The 17,888-nt window shown below is 44.2% G+C and overlaps 1 protein-coding gene across 1 annotated transcript in view; it reads right to left on the bottom strand.

The window, feature by feature from the left end:
* Positions 1–927: 927 nt before the first annotated feature.
* LOC144798442 (chymotrypsin-like protease CTRL-1) overlaps positions 928–17,888 on the bottom strand; it is a 28,052-nt gene continuing 11,091 nt past the window's right edge. The window contains exons 5-7 of the mRNA XM_078669316.1: positions 6,562–6,742; positions 5,503–5,636; positions 928–1,294 (exon numbers count right to left, since the gene is read on the bottom strand). Of these exons, the coding sequence (XP_078525442.1) occupies positions 1,133–1,294; positions 5,503–5,636; positions 6,562–6,742 (477 nt within the window). The 3' untranslated portion in view covers positions 928–1,132. The remainder of the gene's footprint in view (positions 1,295–5,502; positions 5,637–6,561; positions 6,743–17,888) is intronic.

The following is a 17,888-nucleotide window of genomic DNA, read 5'->3' as shown; positions in this document are numbered from 1 at the left end:
TCGTATGTGAACTCCCAGCCCTCAATGTATACTCTTGTTAGGGCTCTACATTTCTTGCATTCTGTGCTCTTTTTATATTTTCGCCTCTGATCCCTGTACAATAAGCATTTTTAGTCAAAGAGCCTTGCTCAGAAATCATATCCACCCAGTGACTATACCTAAATTGTTCAATGGGTGAATAAAAGTAGCAAAGATGAGCTTCACCATTTTTTATTGAAACTTCACCAACTTCACAAAGCATGTTACAAATCCTGCAAAAGTAAGTTTTGGCAGGAAGAAAACATTTGCCAACCCTGCTTTTTGCGAAAGAATTTTCTAAAAAAAACTATCCCCATGAACATTCTCCTATAATTCTTTTCCAACAAACTGTACACGCAGATTAAGTTGTACGAGGCTGACTACATTTCAATTTTTTGCTAAACTTTATTGGCAGATTTCAAATTCTACACACTCCTACTGTATTCCCAAAATGTATACTACTTTCTGGTAAGAGACGCCACCTACAGTTCTGAGATGTGTCAAACAATTCCTATCACTGGTGTAAGAATAAAATGAGGCCTCTCTCACTCATTCATTGATGTGTTGGTAGCATTAATTCTGATGTCACTGACCTCACTGAATGGAAGGGTCTCGTGGAATCCTGCTTCACTGGCCTCAGGCATTCCAAAATACAACTCACTCAATTTCACATCATTTGCTCCAATCAGTGCAATGAAGACTAAAGTGCCAATCCTTCTCATATCATCTCATTCGCCCACTCACTTGGAGACCCGCTCACTTTAAGATATTAGTTTTACTCGCTAGTATGGCGCTAAGCTTCTACAAGCGACTACTTGCATACATACATTTAATTTAGGTGCTTAAATGGCTTTGAGGAACCTGCACTATGTTTTTTTTTATCACAAATGATAGATGCTTGCAACATGCAACGTTTTTCCAACAATTAGAATTTATTTGGCGTTTTTTCCATATTGTACAGTAAATACAAGTATTTGGTGAATCTTGCTTGTGGAAGAAAGACTGAAGAACCGCTTCAACTGACACTGATTGTTGAAACTCTGTGTTGCTGGAGTTTCCACGCCATGGCGTGACTCGTGATCCTCTATTTCTTTAATGTCTCACACTTGTTTCTCTAGTTGGAGGCAACAACTCTGTCGATCCAGCTACGCAGGTAGGTCACGCGGGCATACATGGCAGGTGCCCTCACATTGCAGTTTTGCGTTCCCCAGGAGACAATGCCAATGAGGTTCCAAGCTGATCCCTTCTGGCACACCAATGGGCCACCGGAGTCACCCTGCAATAGGAAACAACATGTCAGCCATTTTGAAATTGACCTCTTTCGAACTATGACGAGAGAAGAGCAGATTCTCCTGGGCTGTAATCCACGAAAATACCAACCACAGCATACTGTGGGGACAAAATATCATTGCAAAAATATTGTTGACCATCATCACTATCATCAAGGTAGCTTTATACAGATAAGCATACATTTATTATACTTAACTTCACATATATGTACCGTGGCGATATATATGTCATCAAGGCATTTAGAAGAAGAGCTAAGGATAGTAAATCTAGACATACCTAAGCACATTTATTTTCTCAATATTTTGCTCCTCGATATTTCGGCTTCCATATCTTGACCCCTCTATATTTTTGTCCTCAATATTCTATCATACAGCCCTCATAGAGACAATTTGTGATCACGTGGTATGTTGTATGAATTCGTCGCAGGAATTGTTATCCGTGTGAGTTTCACACAAACAGAAAACCCAAACGGCCACATGCATCATTGTAGGATTTTGCGATTCCTAAATGACGAAAATTAAGGAATAGCAATTTAGGAATTGCAAAATCCTATGCATCAAGAAATCTCAAGTTTTTACGATTTCTTAATTTTCTGTATTTGCGATTCCTTAATTGCGAATCGCAATTAAGGAATGGCATTACATTGATTCCTATGGGCCTAGAGGCCCATAGGAATCAATGGAAAGGCATTAGCTTTTGGCGAATTTTATTTTGCAAATCACAATTTGTTGATGCATTTCAAGGGTGCTGAGGGGGGTCCAAAGGACCCCCTCCTGCACCCTTGAAATGTTTTTTTAAGTGCATGTTTCACACACACATGTCCAAAGGACATGTGTGTGTGTAACATGACACTTTCAAAAATGCTTTTTTGAGGTTTTTTGAAAGATTTCGCAAATTAACACGAGGGTCAACCTCCTGTTAATTTGCTCCTCCTATTTGCAAATTCGCATTTTTTTAAACATTCATGCATTGCATTTAAGGAATCGCACAAATGCGATTCCTTAAATGCAATCGCATTTTTAGGAATTGCAAAAAATTGCGGTATTTGAAAAATTGTTTCATGCATATCAAAAAATGATTTTGGAATCGCAAACGGACGAATTTTCTGATTCGCACCGTTTGCGACTCCAAAATCGTTTGATGCATGTGGCCGAAAGTCTCTCCAGTAAAGAATGGAATCATGACTACTACTTATGTTTGTTTACTAGTTCTTTCTACAGGGACTTAGAGGGAAACATTGAGTATAGTAAATGACCATCACGTGTTACAAATTCCACTAATGTGCTTGGAGGTTTCTCAGTGGTCATCTGCTTCATAAGGGCTTTCAGTCGGTCTCCCATGGAAGAGGTGTTGCGCTGTGGCCAGGGCGACTGACGCTGGAATCTGGGCTCACGGTTTGATCCCCAGCGGCAGGTCAGCCCAGTACCATGTGACTCTGGGCAATAGCTTACTTAATCTTCCCGATGGCCCCCAGCGCTGGGATGCCTTCAGGTAGCTGTTCGCGCTTTACAAATACTGGATTTTTATTTTTTACATGGCGGTTCTGCAAGAAAGTGATGGCTGCCGGAGTGCGACAGACATCAATGGACTGCAGGTCTGATGTCATTGGCACCAAACAGTCTTCCCCAATGTGACGCAGCAATGGGTCTGCCATCAGTGATACCATCTTTTCCAGCACTCTAAATGAGGTGGGGGAACCCCGAGGTTGGCATGCAGGATTTCCTCTGTTTTCGCAGATTAATTGATTCCCATCTCTCAATCAACCTCTTAGCTTTTCAAAATGAAACAGTTACTTTTAAGGACTTTGAGACTGCACAGAAGTGCAATTAAAAGTACCTACTTTAAAACAAAGTGTTAACAGAAATCGTACATAGTTCTGCATATCACTGGCACTCACAGCATATAATGTCTGATTCTTAACAGTAGAAAAAGTCCAACTCACTTTAATGCAGAGCTGGCACTACACCTTAGAATGTCACTGAAAACAAATGCCCGGAAGACTCTGGTGCTATGCAGTATAAAACGTTAAGGGCCTTAATTTTAGTTTGGCGGATAGGATGCTCCGTCACAAACATGGTGGATGTCCTGGCGGCCATTTTAAAAGTGCATTACTTCTTATGGCACTTGCAATATGGCACGCGGGATATTTGTCACATTTGATGGTATACTCCATTTACCAAACTCTTAATAAGGCCCTAAGTGTTGCTCTCTAAAAAGGCATGAATGAGTTCATAATTTCATTGTATAGCTGAAAACAGGTTTAGAAATAGAAAACTCTACCCCATGTCTCCTTTGTTTAGGTGGTGGGGAGGATCCTAATTGCACATTCAGGCCCATCTGAGATGCTGCCTATAGCTTTGCTAACTCTGTAACTCTGGTTCACTTCCTTCATGACGTCACCTGGCTGCTCTTACTGCTGAGACTTCCTGTGGGCGTGGCTAGGACCCAGCAACACTTGCGCCTCCTGTGCTTCCTGCCAGGCCTGGAGTGCAGCTTCACCTCTACTCAGCCATCGATTAGAATGATTTCATTTACTCTGCCCTATTTCACCTCACGTCTGTTGTAAATTGTGCGATAATACTTTAAGATCCCATGAGCAATGCTGGATTAAACCCTGTAGAGATCTATAGGCAGTCGAAATTCCGCCCTCCCCTTGCAAATTATCTCCGAAAACCCAATGCACCGAATTTTTTCTACAAGAAGACAGGGGGCTTTTTAAAAAAAAATATTTGGCTCTCTTTTGGTAAAACCTTTCGACCCCACAGCTTCATCTCAGTAATCATTCAGGTTCGCTCTGGTGATGTGTTGTGATCGCAGAGAAGCTTTTCTGGCAATGCAAAACTATGGAATATGTTTGAGGGCCTTTAGAGACTAGGGGGTCTATTAGGATGGCGGGCGGACTCCAGTCTGCCCGCCACCCTAGCGGTGCTGGGACCGGCCGCCAGTGGTGCAGCGGTCCTGCACCGCCAATTAGGATGCCTCCGCCACGGTGGCATCCTGTATATATTACATTGTGGGGGGTGGTGCTGTAAGTAGCACCCGCCACAATGCAATATATGCATGTTGTGCATTGGCATGCCCAACAGTGCCTGCCACCCTGTGCATGCTAATGTTGGGGGATACCATGGGTATCCCCAAGTGCTGCCCCTCACCCCCCTGGAGGCCCGCAATGGGCCCCCGAGGAAAACTCTGCGTGCCTTTCCATGGCGGAGTCTCCGCAATGGAAAGGCATTGAAAATGCCTCATCATAATATGGATGGCGATGCCTGCAAGGGACTGCCACCATGTTATGGACCTTTTCTGCCCGGTAGGCATTCGGGAACGATTGCCTATCAGCGGAAAAGTGGCGGATGGTCTTTCCATCTGCCGCAGTACCCCCCTTCATGCTAATGTGGTGGGGGTAAAAGGCCATCCGGCGGGGTGGTTTGGTGGGCGAATCGCCACTGCCTGTAGGGCGGTGGCGATCCGCCCACCATCCTAGTAGACACTATAGAGTTGAAAGACGTTTTGAAACTGGATTTCTGTTAGTGCAAGACTGTACAGGAGAGGTTGGTGCGAGTGCCTTCATTTTATGGGAGTGTCACTTATTTTTAATTACTTTGATATTTGTTAATTGTGAGAAATCACCCTGTACTAAACTGTGGAGCATCAGTCATAATAAGTACAGAGGATGAATTTGCTAGTGAAATTACAACTCTCAAACGTCTTTTAGGAGCATCAGAAGGTTGAGCAGCTCTCTCGATGAAGCAGTGGATGTCTCTGAATGTTCTCCCTAATATTCATACCACGCAGTCTTGTGGCCTTGACCTGTCCTGATGGCCATTGGATTTCTCCTTTATTTAAATTGGGAGTAGTGACGCGCTACTAGGATGATAGCTCAATAAACCAGTCTCTTCCTTATTGGCAGCGTGCAGAATGCATGAGGGCGCTTCTTCTGAGACCAGCATGACCATGGGAATGCTTGAAGTCCTTCACTGGGGTGAAATGAGAGTGTGGTTGAGAGTACATTTTAGCAAATGTCATGCAAGGCAATAATGTATGTTCCTGCGTATAGCTGAGGATGTAATGATGTGCATAGCCTTAGATGGGCCTACATCGGAACCCCTGGGCATCCATTGCTCCCACCAAGAGTGCATTCATCAATCTGCATGAGATAGGATACCATGCACCAATCACATGGGAAATCTGCCGTACCTGACAGGAGGAGACCCCCGAGGCCCCAGCGCAGATCATGGCGTCAGTGATCTGGGTGCCCCAGTATTGCTTGCACTGAGCTACGGTGACCAGCGGAAGTGCCACTTGCTGCAGACGGGGAGGACTTGCGTTGGCTGCAAAGAAAACAAGAAATTATCTATAAACGTTGAGTACTTTTGTAGTTTGTAAAACAAATCAGTAGATTGAACATAAGGTTGCAAGGGGAATGGGCCCAGAGAGACAGCAAGACAAACTCAGAAGAGGTGTTCTCTGTTTCAGTACACCTGTCTACTGGAGGAGGGTTTTTAAAAGTGTTTGAAGCTATTGATTCGTCATTGCGACAGAAATCCTACCCAACGCTGTCCACAGGCTACTGTGGTAGTATGCTGTGAAGTGGCTGGTTGTACACTCGAAAGACGCCGGCTTTCGAACACTAGATCTGTGCCTGTGTTGAGGGCCAAGGCGAGGCAGTGGATAGCTCACTTTTGAGGCACTAGAGAAGAAAGATGGCGGCTATCTGCAAAGCATGCTCTATCTCATTAGTGGAGGGCTTGGGATGGAGAAGTAGTTTATATCTTGCCAGATGTAAACATGTTTGAAGGGCCTGTACACAAGTCAAAGATGTGCTTTATGGGTAAATTGAGAAAGCAAAAACAATCATCAGTAACCTGTAGGACAGCTGTATTTGGCTCAGTGTCTCACTGAAGATCTAAAGAAGATCTAAAAGCTCTGACAGAATATCACAGGGGAAGACCATATACTAAAAATGTTTATCTCTCAGATGAAGCATATTGATCCTAGGTCACGAGCCATCTCAGAAGACAGACTCTCTGGAACCTAGTGTTAAACATTCCCTCCTTTGTAATGAATGCTACTGCCAAAGGCTGATGTCCAACCTATGCAGAAGATCTTGACAGAGGTCCTCTTGTACTATTCTCTGTCTCTAATGTCACCAAGGTAGTGAAGAGCGACGAGCTTCTGTGAATCGCAGATGCAGAAAAACCATCTTGTGAAAACGTACCACAGTCTCTTTATGGTGATATTTTAGTAAATACTTACTAGTGCCACTTGTGCGTCCCCAACCGGTGGTGACGCACTTGATCCCCGATGGGAGAGTATCACTGGCTGCTGCTAGACACACAGGTGAGACACGGGAATTCAGCGTGGCCGGAGAGGAGAGCTTCAGCAGGGTGATGTCATTGCTCATGGTTCTGGGGTTCCAGTTGGGGTGAGTCACAGTCTGATAGAGGGGGGAAGCAAGGGGTTGTAGTTAGTCCGGGTTATAACATGGAGTATCAACACTCTGACCTCAATCACATGAGTATGCAAGCTTATGTCCTCTGTCATAACCCTAAGGAACTTGGTCAGAAGTCATTGTGAGGCATAGTTGTGTCACATACTCTTGAGGCCTCCATTTTGGCCACTTTGTCAGAAATCATGGAGTTTATACAATTGTAGCAAGTACTATGCTACAATTGACTTAAATGCCAAAAAAGAGGAAGGGGAAAGTCCAATTTACTAACCAGAGGCAAGATAAACAGAACAGAACAGAACAGAACATTGGTTCACTGAAGACGTATTTATCACAAAGATCTTACTCAATTGTAGGGATGCATATCCATCCAATGTGAAGCAAATGAAATCAGTTGTGGGCCGGAAAATGCTGAATAATGAAATTGCAAACAAACCCAAAACAAACATGTGCCTAATACAATCTATTTTCATACAGAAAGATCCAAATAAATGAATCAGAAGTAAAGTGCTCAGAGAGTGATCACACACTACAGAAGTGGTACAGAGTGACAAGTGATTACTGAAAAAAAGAGACAAATTACTCATGACTACAGTAGAAATTTGACGGGCTGGGTCAACAGTCAGTATAATATGTAGTTAGTGGTGTTTCGATTTATGATGTAATAAGAGGCCATCATCCAGATAAGGCGGGGTAGAGGGGAAGCGGAGGGCGTTGGGCGGCGAGGGGGGAATATTAGTTGAGCACAAAATAAGGACCGATATTAATGGGTGTGGATATCACTGGGAGACACCCGGTGAGTAAAAAACTGTATTGTAAGTCCTGGATTCTTACTGAGTAATTGGACGGGTTCTGAGGTGGGAGATCATTGGGAGCAGGAATCAAGGGGGCAGGAGGTGTTAGAAAGCCCCTTTGAAGCTGTCAGTGTTTTGTTCAAAGGTTGTGGAAAAGTAAATTTTGCTATGTTCTGTGTCACTACGTGTCATCCATCATATGTTATGTGTGCATGATCAATATGCATATGTTATTCCCCATGTCCGATTCAAGACGCAATTATAGTTGTGTCCACCTCTGGTATGTCATTTCCCAGTCCTCATGAGTAATATGAGTATCAGGCCTATGTAAAGTTATGTTGCCACGTTTCTCAGTGTGCACGTTATTTCATTATAAAGTCCCCGTTTCCAGGCCTCAAAAGGGCCTGGACACCAGATTCAGCTCCTGTCTCCTGAAGCCTCGCTGAGGAGTGATCCAGCCCCCACCTGTATCCTCGACCTTTCACTTACTTCCTGCCTCGCAGTGCCCGGTGCAGCTTGGCTCTGCCTCTGAGTCTGCCAAGACTATGTTATGATTCCAGCTATCAGTTTAGTCCTCCTTCTCTGCATTCCTAAGCTACTGAACTGCATCAATAGTTTCCGTCATTGTCTAGCCTATGCGGCTCCATATTAAGAGAAATACTGTATTTAATGGTCATTTAATATTCTTCATCACGCACTATATGTAGAATAAATGCATGCTCCAGTCTTAGAGTCAGTTAGCTTTTCCCCTCATGACTTCTAGTTTATATCAACATGTTCCCTAAACATTAGATACCAGATAGGGTTTAGGTACATGTCGCTCCGACCCTCCAGACTTTAGTCTCTGCTCCTAGCACAGAGTTCATAGCCCCCAGCTTCTCCTCGTAACACGTCATTACCAGTTTGCGCGCACCACCAGGTTAGAGGTCCCGGCTCCTTAGGTAGCCCCCTCCTATGTTTCCGCCCATTCATGACATATTCTGTTACGTTTGCATCACATGTCTGAGTTACACCTTCTTTTTACTCTTATCTTTCGCGACTGCTACGTGTCACGCCTTCTGCTCCACCCACTGCTACGCCTACTACAATGTAATGCTATGTGTTTGCGTTATGTATATATGCTCATGTATTGTTATTAAAAGAGAGAGCGCGCTCATCCCAGACCCAGCCCCAGCAGCTGCTGGGCCCTGTCATCCTATTCCTATGCAGGTTGTCCTGTTCCTGTCCTTATGCTGTAATAAACCTGCAAAACTCCTACTACCTTGAATCTTGACTCTTATTTATTGAGCTATCTGTTATTCATTCATTCATTCAAAAATAGATCCGGTATTATTTATTTATATACCACATAATGGCGCCCGAATAGGGACTTGCCCTTTCCCCACGCGTCGGTGAAGCCACGCCGACCCCCTGACCCTCTGCAGTCGTGACGGAACTCTTCTGCGCAGTGGCAGATATTTCTGCTCAAGTATCCCTCAGGCCCACGGAGGAGACGGAGGAGGCGGTCCAGCATCCAGACGAGACGGTGGAGGAACGCGGCGAGTCCCGACCAGAGCCCAAGCCAAGAGTCCAAGGTCCGAGGTATCCGGAGGTCCACCCGTAACTGAAGTCCGAAGTTCGAAGTTCGTCGTCATCGTCGTAGCAGTCCAGTCCAGTCCGAGGCCTTCCGTTCCTGCTGCCCGGTGAGTACCGTTACTGGGGTGGTATCTAGACAGGGTCAATTTAATTGACTCTGGTCTGTGGGTTGGTGGTACACAGTCCCACAAACGAAGTGTTCACTTCGGTGGATACGGGTCCTGACGTGTCTCTTTAAAGAGACCGGTAAGTTTCGTACTGTTTCAGCAGTGCATCTAGTTTCTGTTCTAGTCAGTTTCTGTTCTCGAGAAAATTCATGTGTTCTGTTCTCAGTATTTCCAGGTAGTATTCTGTTCGAGCTGTTATTTTAAATGTTTTTCATGTATTTTAATGTCGTGGTATGAATGGGAAATAAGTATCGTGTTCATTGTGTATTGTATTGTGTCTAGATTACAGTTCAGTCATGCCCATATTTTCCAAGTTACGTCAGTTAAAGACAAGAAAGGGTCTGCTGGAAGCAGCAGTTCCCGTCCCGCCTAGGGACAGTCCAGGTCACTTTATGTATCAGAAGCATGGCATAAGCGCCATATTGTATCTAGATTTATGGGTAGAGTATACAAAGCAGTTAGAAGAAAAGTATAGGTGGCCCGTATCGGGTACATGGGATGCCGAATGCATCATGCCAGTAGAGGAGGCATTATGGAAAAAGAAAGCCAGACAGTCACAGAAAGATGCCATCGAGTTATGGCGTAAAGAAGCTCATAAAAGAACCGAAAAAGAAATCAGAAAGTCAGAATTAAGTAGAGAATCCTTAGAACGAGCACAAGAAAGAGAATTAATCGAGATAGGTGAACAAGTCAAAGCCGAACAGTCAGACAGACAGAGGCATGCCCTCATTAAGGGTATGTATCCTCTTCTTGCCGAAGGCTTGCCAAAAGCGACCCCGGAGGCATCTAGTAATTTCCCGCCACCATTAGTTCCGACCAAGCTACGTCACAAACCGACCGCAGCTGATATTTTCATCTCGTCCTATTTGGACGACACAGTCCCCGAATATGCAAATCCTGTTCGCGCTCCGCCAGTCCCTGTAAACCAGGTAATTCCTGCTCCTCCAGACACCGGGGTGCCCTTAACAGCCCCCCCGGGTCAGCCCGCCATACAAGTCCAGCCCACGTTACAATTACCCACCCTGCCAGGACGAAAAGCATCAGTTGATGATTCCAGTTTAGGGGCCGCAGGAGGAGGTCTTCCTCAAACTCCGCCGCCATACAAGCGTTTATCAGCACTCGAATTACATGCTCAAGCATCACAGCGTACTCCCAAGAGTAATAAGTCTGTTGCAGAAATCAGGCAAACCCTTGGCGAATGTGTCTATGACCCAGTTCCAGGCGAGTTTAATATGGTTTTATATTCCGTACGCGTAAGGAGAGTGACCGAGTATCTAGTCACCCTGCCGAATATGAAAGAAGACCTAGACAGGATATATCGTTTCATCCGTACAGGGGATGACCCACAAAGTATTAGTGATGCCATGTCTCAAAGGAAAGCCGAGATTCAGCGCATGATATTAAAGTTCTTAATTAACTGTCTAATAAGAGAACAAGATTATCCATCTAAAGACCCGGAAGAAATGAAAACTCTAACAAAGTGGAGTGATAATATAGCCGAAGGAAAGCACAATACCATTGGTGCCATGGAAAGTATGTACAAGAAAATCCGTAGAGAAATAATAAAGATACACGAACAGCGTAAAGCAGCACAAGTAAGCGAGAAAGAAAGTACCTCTGATCCTGAAGAGGAAGACGATGAGAATACCGCCAGAATAGCGTATGTAGGAAAACCTAGATTTCCGGATCGCCATTTACGTCTAGAACCCAAGTCTACTTTCCATCATTCAGCACCAGAACAAGGTTCCCTAGAACAAGTATTCCAAGCTACCGATCATATTCTGAAATCATGAATTGGTTATAGTGAGTTAAGTACCATGCATGAACAGGAAATAGTTCGATCAGCAGTCCGATGGATTACTGATTCTACCACTTTTCCAGACGAAATAGTGGCACAAATGTTTCTGAAAATGCCCCCAGCCGAGCAGCGACTGGTGGGTATGTATATGATTCAGCACCTCATTACTCTGTATGAGGGTCAACATTCTGATCCAGGCCCGTTACATGATATCCTGAACGAGTTACTCCAGTATAGATGGAGAGGTCTAGGTACCGATTTAATTAGTGTCATTTTAGAACAGCGCCACAAATATAGAACATTCTTGAACCCGCATTTTGTTCATGTCTCACCCCCAGAAAGTAAATCATTCTACATAGACAGACAGAATCCGTTACGAGAAGTCCACCCAGTCAGAGGAACGGGTGGCGAAATGCAACGAGTGTTTGTATACACTCCGATCACAAAGATGGAACTCCTTGAAATGAAGAAATTAATTCCCTGTCATGACAAAGATCCAGCAGGGTTCCATAGAGAATTAAAAGACATGCTCCGTATGGGAGAATACACTTACCCAGATATCATTAAAATGTTAAAGGTTCTGCTACCCGCAGGGGTGTATGAAAAGCTAAAGGAAAAAGAATGGGAGGTGGGAGAGAAAAAGATAGATTGGGCAGTCCTAGAAGCAGAAGATAAGATACGTGTACCAGGTACTGGTCTTGGAGAGAAATGTAAAGAATTACCAGAATTATTAATTCAAGTTTTACCCAGATTATTAACAACTAAAAAAGAAGACTGGGATGCAATCTCAGCCTGTAAACAGAAACAAGATGAAGATATTAGTGATTTTTATTCTAGGTTTGAAAAGTGCTTTAGTATCAACAGTGGTCTCAAGACAAGTAGTGAGTCATACCCTCACCTTTTTGTTACTAAATTAGTCGAGAATTCAAGCCCACAAGTTAAAAACCGAGTTTTGAAAGTCGAAAGCACCTGGCAAGCAAATACTCCGTCCCAGATGCTCCAGATGCTCCAGTACCACCAGAATAAAATCAGGGAAGAACAAGAACACGAAAGAAAACGTATGAAAGACACGAAAATGAAAGTGCTAGTTGCACAATCTGTTCCTCAATACAGTCAGAAGAGGGGTCCGAATCAAGCCAGTCATCCTGCAGCACCCATTAAAGGGAACTGCAATTATTGTAAACAGCCAGGTCATTTTATAAATGAGTGTGCAGTCCTGAAACATAACATAGCTACTGGTAAGACTAAAGAAAGACCACGTCCGCCTAGACAAGAGCAAGTTTCACAGACTCTTCAGCCACAGAATGCACCACAGACAGTTACAGCACCGCAGCCTATTGCTGCAACACAGCATGTTACATCGCAGATGTACCAGTATGCACAGTCTGAGTATCCAGAGTACCAGCCATATTCATGAAACAGCCTAGAGAGGGAGGTAGGCTTGCCTCTCATCGAGATACCTGTAGATCAAGAAGGTCCCTATGTTCACAGTCAAGTATTAGGGAAAGACAGAAAGTTTTTGATTGATACAGGGGCAAGTAGGACCACAATTAGTCATGCCGAAGTTCCAGGGGCTCCGCTCTCAGGCTCAAGAAATGTTTCCCTTGGATTTTCAGGAAAGCCTATCGTTAATGAGATTTCAAAGCCAGTCACTCTAGAAGTAGGTCCATTGTCCCGCACTACTGATCTGTTACTTACTAAGTCATGTCCAGAAAATCTATTAGGCATTAAAACACTGAAAGAGTTAGGTGCCGTTATATGTTGTTCCCCAGAGGGAATACGTCTGTTCCTACGTGACTTTAAGGGTCACTATGTATTACGAGATTTTGATTCAAGACTGTCTAATGTTCCGCAGCATTTATGGGCGCAAGGTCCAACTGATGTAGGTTACATGCAAATCACACCCCATCGTGTGACTCTCAAACCAGGTGTAGTGTTACCACGAATCAGGCAGTATAGATTGCCACCTGAGGCTGTAGCAGCCTTATCCAAAATTATAGACGAGCTCATGGCTCAAGGAGTAGTTGTAGAAACTGACTCCAATGTATGTAACTCTCCGATCATTCCAGTCATGAAACGTACTGATCCAAATGCACCCCCAGTATATCGATTAGTGATTGATTTACGAGAACTTAACAAATGTATTATTCCTCAGTACCCAGTTGTCCCAGATATCTCTTCCCTATTAACTGCCATTGATTCCGAAGCCACGTTCTTCACTGTAATCGACCTCAAGAATGCATTTTTTAGTGTTCCCATCCATCCAGACAGCCAGTTTCTTTTCGGATTTTGTTTAAATGGAAGGAGCTATATGTTCACACGCGCTCCTCAAGGTTTCACAGAAAGCCCTAGTATTTACAGTCAAGCACTTAAGAGACAACTAGACAATATTCACATGCCAACTGACACTGCCCTGCTCCAGTATGTCGATGACCTATTGATCACAGCCCGTTCTGAACGTGACTGCGAGCGTGCGTCACTCACGGTTCTGTATTTCCTAGCCGAGATGGGGCACAAGGTATCCCCTTCGAAGCTTCAATTCTGTGTCCAGCAAGTGGTCTACTTAGGACACTTACTGTCCAAGAGGGGTAGGCAGTTGACACCAGACCGTATCCAGTTGATAGCGAGTCTTCCTCAGCCCAAGACCCAGAAGGAGGTACGTGCCTTTGTTGGCCTTACTTCTTATTGCAGACAATGGATTCCTCAGTATGCATTTCTAGCCAAGCCACTGATACAGTTAACGACACAGGAGGCAGCCGGATCGACTGTCCTCCCTTGGACATCTGAACATACACTTAGTTTCAACGAGTTAAAGAAAGCTTTATGTCAAGCTCCAGTTCTAGCTACACCGAACTACAGTAAGCCTTTTACACTTTTCGTTACTGAACGTGAAGGTACAGCATTATCTGTTCTCACACAAGACCAAGCAGGACAATACAAGCCTTGTGCTTATTTTTCTAGCACACTAGATCCAGTCGCCCAGGCTCTGCCTGCGTGCCTCAAGTCAGTTGCAGCCACAGCACTAGCTATTAGACAAAGTGATTCCATAGTCTTAGGACATACCTTGACAGTACAAGTCCCACACTCCGTGGAAGTTCTTTTAAACCGAACACAAACTCAGCACTTGACAATTGCACGTTTAACAGGTTATGAATTGACACTGTTTCAGCCACACATAGATATTAGACGCTGCAACATCCTGAATCCTGCTACACTGTTACCATCAGTTAATTCAAATCCAGCCACACATGATTGCGTGGAAGTAGTTAACATTACGACAAAGCCAAGACAAGACCTGACAGACATTCCGTTACCAGATCCTGACCTGACACTTTATGTGGATGGTTCATGTATGAGAACTAGTACAGGAGAACTAGTCGCCGCGTATGCAGTGACTACTGACACCGAAGTTATTGAAACACACCGTATTGATACCCTGTCCGCTCAAGCAGCAGAGCTAGTTGCTCTGACACAAGCCTGTATACACGCCAAGAACCTGAAAGTTAATGTTTACACAGATTCACGTTACGCATTTGGAGTTGTACACGACTTTGGAGTGCTCTGGCAGGAGAGAGGTTTCATGACTTCTCATGGAACCAAAATTCAGCATGGTCTCCTTATTCAAGCTCTGTTAGATGCCATACACTTACCGACATCTATTGCTATCATGAAATGCAAAGCACATACGAAAGTTACTGACATTATTTCCCAAGGTAATGATCTAGCAGATCGCACAGCCAAGCTTACAGCACAGACTCCAGACATTCAAGTTAATCCGACACAGACACATACTCCAGATCTGACTACATGTATGACAGTTAAGGACCCTACTCAAGATGTCATAGATATCCAGTTACATGCTACTCCCGATGAAATCAAGAAATGGTCTGAACAAGGAGGGGTCCAGACAGATCAAGGATGGTTAACAAAGGGTAGAACCGCATGGTTTCTCCCCGACTCTATGGTTCAAGTCATCATTAATACCGCACATAGCCCAGCACATTTAGGAGAAAAAGCAATGTTAGACAGTATCCAGAACATTTGGTTCAACAAGCATTTACGAGCTGCAGCTAAGCAGAAAGTCCGTACCTGTATGATATGTTGTCAGTTTAATCCAGGTAAAAGTGTCCCGGTGGAACAAGGTGGTTTCCAGCCTCCTGACCACCCTTTTGAGGTCCTCCAGATGGATTATATTCAGATGGAGCGATGTCGAGGTTTCAAGTATGTCCTTGTAGTTGTATGCGCTTTGTCCAGATGGACAGAAGCATATCCAGTCCCAGATTACACAGCCGCGACCACTGCCAAGCAGTTGGTTCGTGAGTTTTTCCCTCGATATGGACTCCCTAGAGTCGTATATTCTGATAACGGTCAGCCATTCTCATCTGAGTTAATGAAGCACGTTTCCCTTTTGTTAGGGTACCAGTGGAAGTTTCATTGTGTACGCCATCCTGAAGCAGCCGGTCTAGTCGAGAGACATAATCAGACTCTGAAAATCCGAATTGCCAAAATATGTAAAGATAAGGGTGTGGACTGGCTAGTAGCTCTGCCAGTTGCTTTGTTTTATATGCGCATGGTCGCACATTCCAGATCAGGTCTGTCCCCGTATGAGGTCGTATTCGGCCGCCCCCCTAACATGTGGGGTACTCCTAGACCCCGAAGTATTACTGATGTTTCATGTAATATGCTGACAGATTACCTAGCTTCCTTGATGTCTGCCCTCAACTCATGTCGTTCACAGGTTGCCGCCGCATTTCCAGACAATACCGAGGTGGCACCGCATGAAATCGTTCCAGGTTCGATGGTGCTCGTACGTAACTTCGACAGATCAAGTCCGCTGGAGCCACGTTGGAAGGAGCCCCGTCAGGTCCTCCTCACCACCCGTACAGCTGTGAAATTGGAAGGACGCCGCGGCTGGGTGCACCTTTCGCACGTCAAGAAATTCTATGGATTGAAGCCGGTCTCTAAAAACATTTCCCAGGATATCAAGACTTGTCAAAACATTGTTCCTAAGGACTGTCCCGCAAATGACATTGACACAACCCCTCCCCTGTTAGAGAAAACTCCGCAGCAGGAGTATAAGCAAAAGCTAAGGTCTAGTAAATTGAGTCAGTCAGTTTGATTGTCTAAGTCCTCCCCTAGGTGAAACGGTTAGACTGTTTCTGACATGTATAAAATAGACCCCCATAGTGAGAGAGTTAGTCAAAACTCAAACCGATGTATCGTTTTTCTAAGTTTCATATTATTTCTCAGCATAATGATTTCCTGCACTAGTTACGCATTTTTCCTGTGTTTTCCAGTTCCTCATGTAAATAAGCCTTCTAATGCTACAGTAGAACACACGTTTAGTGATCTGCCCCCTCATGAACTGTCCTACCGCCTCGCTATGCGCAATAACTCATTTATCCGCATGTTACATTATTCACACCAGACCAGCAATGCCACTAATTGTTGGGTGTGTGGTCGACTCCCCCCTTTCCAGATGTCAAAGGGAGTTCTGCCACTTTTTCCTTATCCTTTTTCACATAATGGTTCGTGTGGAGCATGGTCCACGTTAACGTCATCCTCAACAGATATGTCTTTTCTTAACAGCACATGTTTCCCAGACAAGCAAGGTCTCCCCCACAGAACAGGTTTAGATCTAGAAAATGAAGTGTACAATTTAGGTAACTATTCTTCGAATTTCATGGTCCTGAATGTTCAGTCTGATACTACTCCAGACTCACCTGCTATTTCAGTATTACCAGTCAAAGGCGAATTATGTGTTCGTAATTATGGTTCTGTACATGTAGGACATAGTGATTGTACTACTATTGTCAAGTATAGTGACAGTGGGAAATCTATTTTTAAAGCTTCACGTCATTCTTATTTTGTTTGTGGTCAAACTGCATATGTTCGTCTACCCCTCGATTGGGAGGGAACCTGTTACATTGCCTTCCTACTGCCACCTGTTTTCCTAGCCCCACCTGACTACCATAGGAATACCTTCCTAGTACATACTAGACACAAGAGAAACCTCCCGATTGTCGATTATACTGAAACTGCTGCAGAGCAATTCATTGATATTGATAAAGGTGTGTTCCCTTATTTAGGTACAGTTGTAAACAGTAAGCTAATCCGTAGGTTAACAAGAACCCTTGAAGCTGTAGTAGATGAGACTGCCTCCGCTCTAGGTAACTTAACCGAAGAGCAATCCTTTATGAGAATTGTTGTGCTCCAGAATCGTCTCGTCCTTGACGTCATACTGGCCGATAGGGGCGGGGCCTGTAGAGTCATCGGATCCAGTTGTTGCATTTTCATTCCAAATAACGCGCCGTCTGTTTATTCAGCTATAACCAGACTTCATAAAATTGCCCATCTGTTACACCAAGATCCAGGCACCTGGACATGGTCCGGTTGGTTCTGGAATATAATTTCCGCCTGGGGATGGAAAGTCCTGTCCTTTCTAGGTATCGCAGTAGCGATCATATTAAGCTGCTGCCTCTGTATACAATGTGGCCCTGCGATTTGCGGCATTTGTGCTACCTCTTGTATTCCTAGTCCCAAGCCCCGTTCTAAATCTCGTTCCAAGACAATTCGAGATGAACAAATGGTACTGTATGAAATGATAGATGGTATCATGAATATTAATGTTTCCTGATGGAAACGTAGTGTCAAGGAGGGAATGTGGAAAAGTAAATTTTGCTATGTTCTGTGTCACTACGTGTCATCCATCATATGTTATGTGTGCATGATCAATATGCATATGTTATTCCCCATGTCCGATTCAAGACGCAATTATAGTTGTGTCCACCTCTGGTATG

The sequence above is a fragment of the Lissotriton helveticus genome, chromosome 12, assembly GCF_964261635.1.
Source record: "Lissotriton helveticus chromosome 12, aLisHel1.1, whole genome shotgun sequence".
In the NCBI taxonomy this organism is placed as follows: domain Eukaryota; kingdom Metazoa; phylum Chordata; class Amphibia; order Caudata; family Salamandridae; genus Lissotriton; species Lissotriton helveticus.
This window is presented reverse-complemented; position numbering and strand designations above follow the sequence as displayed.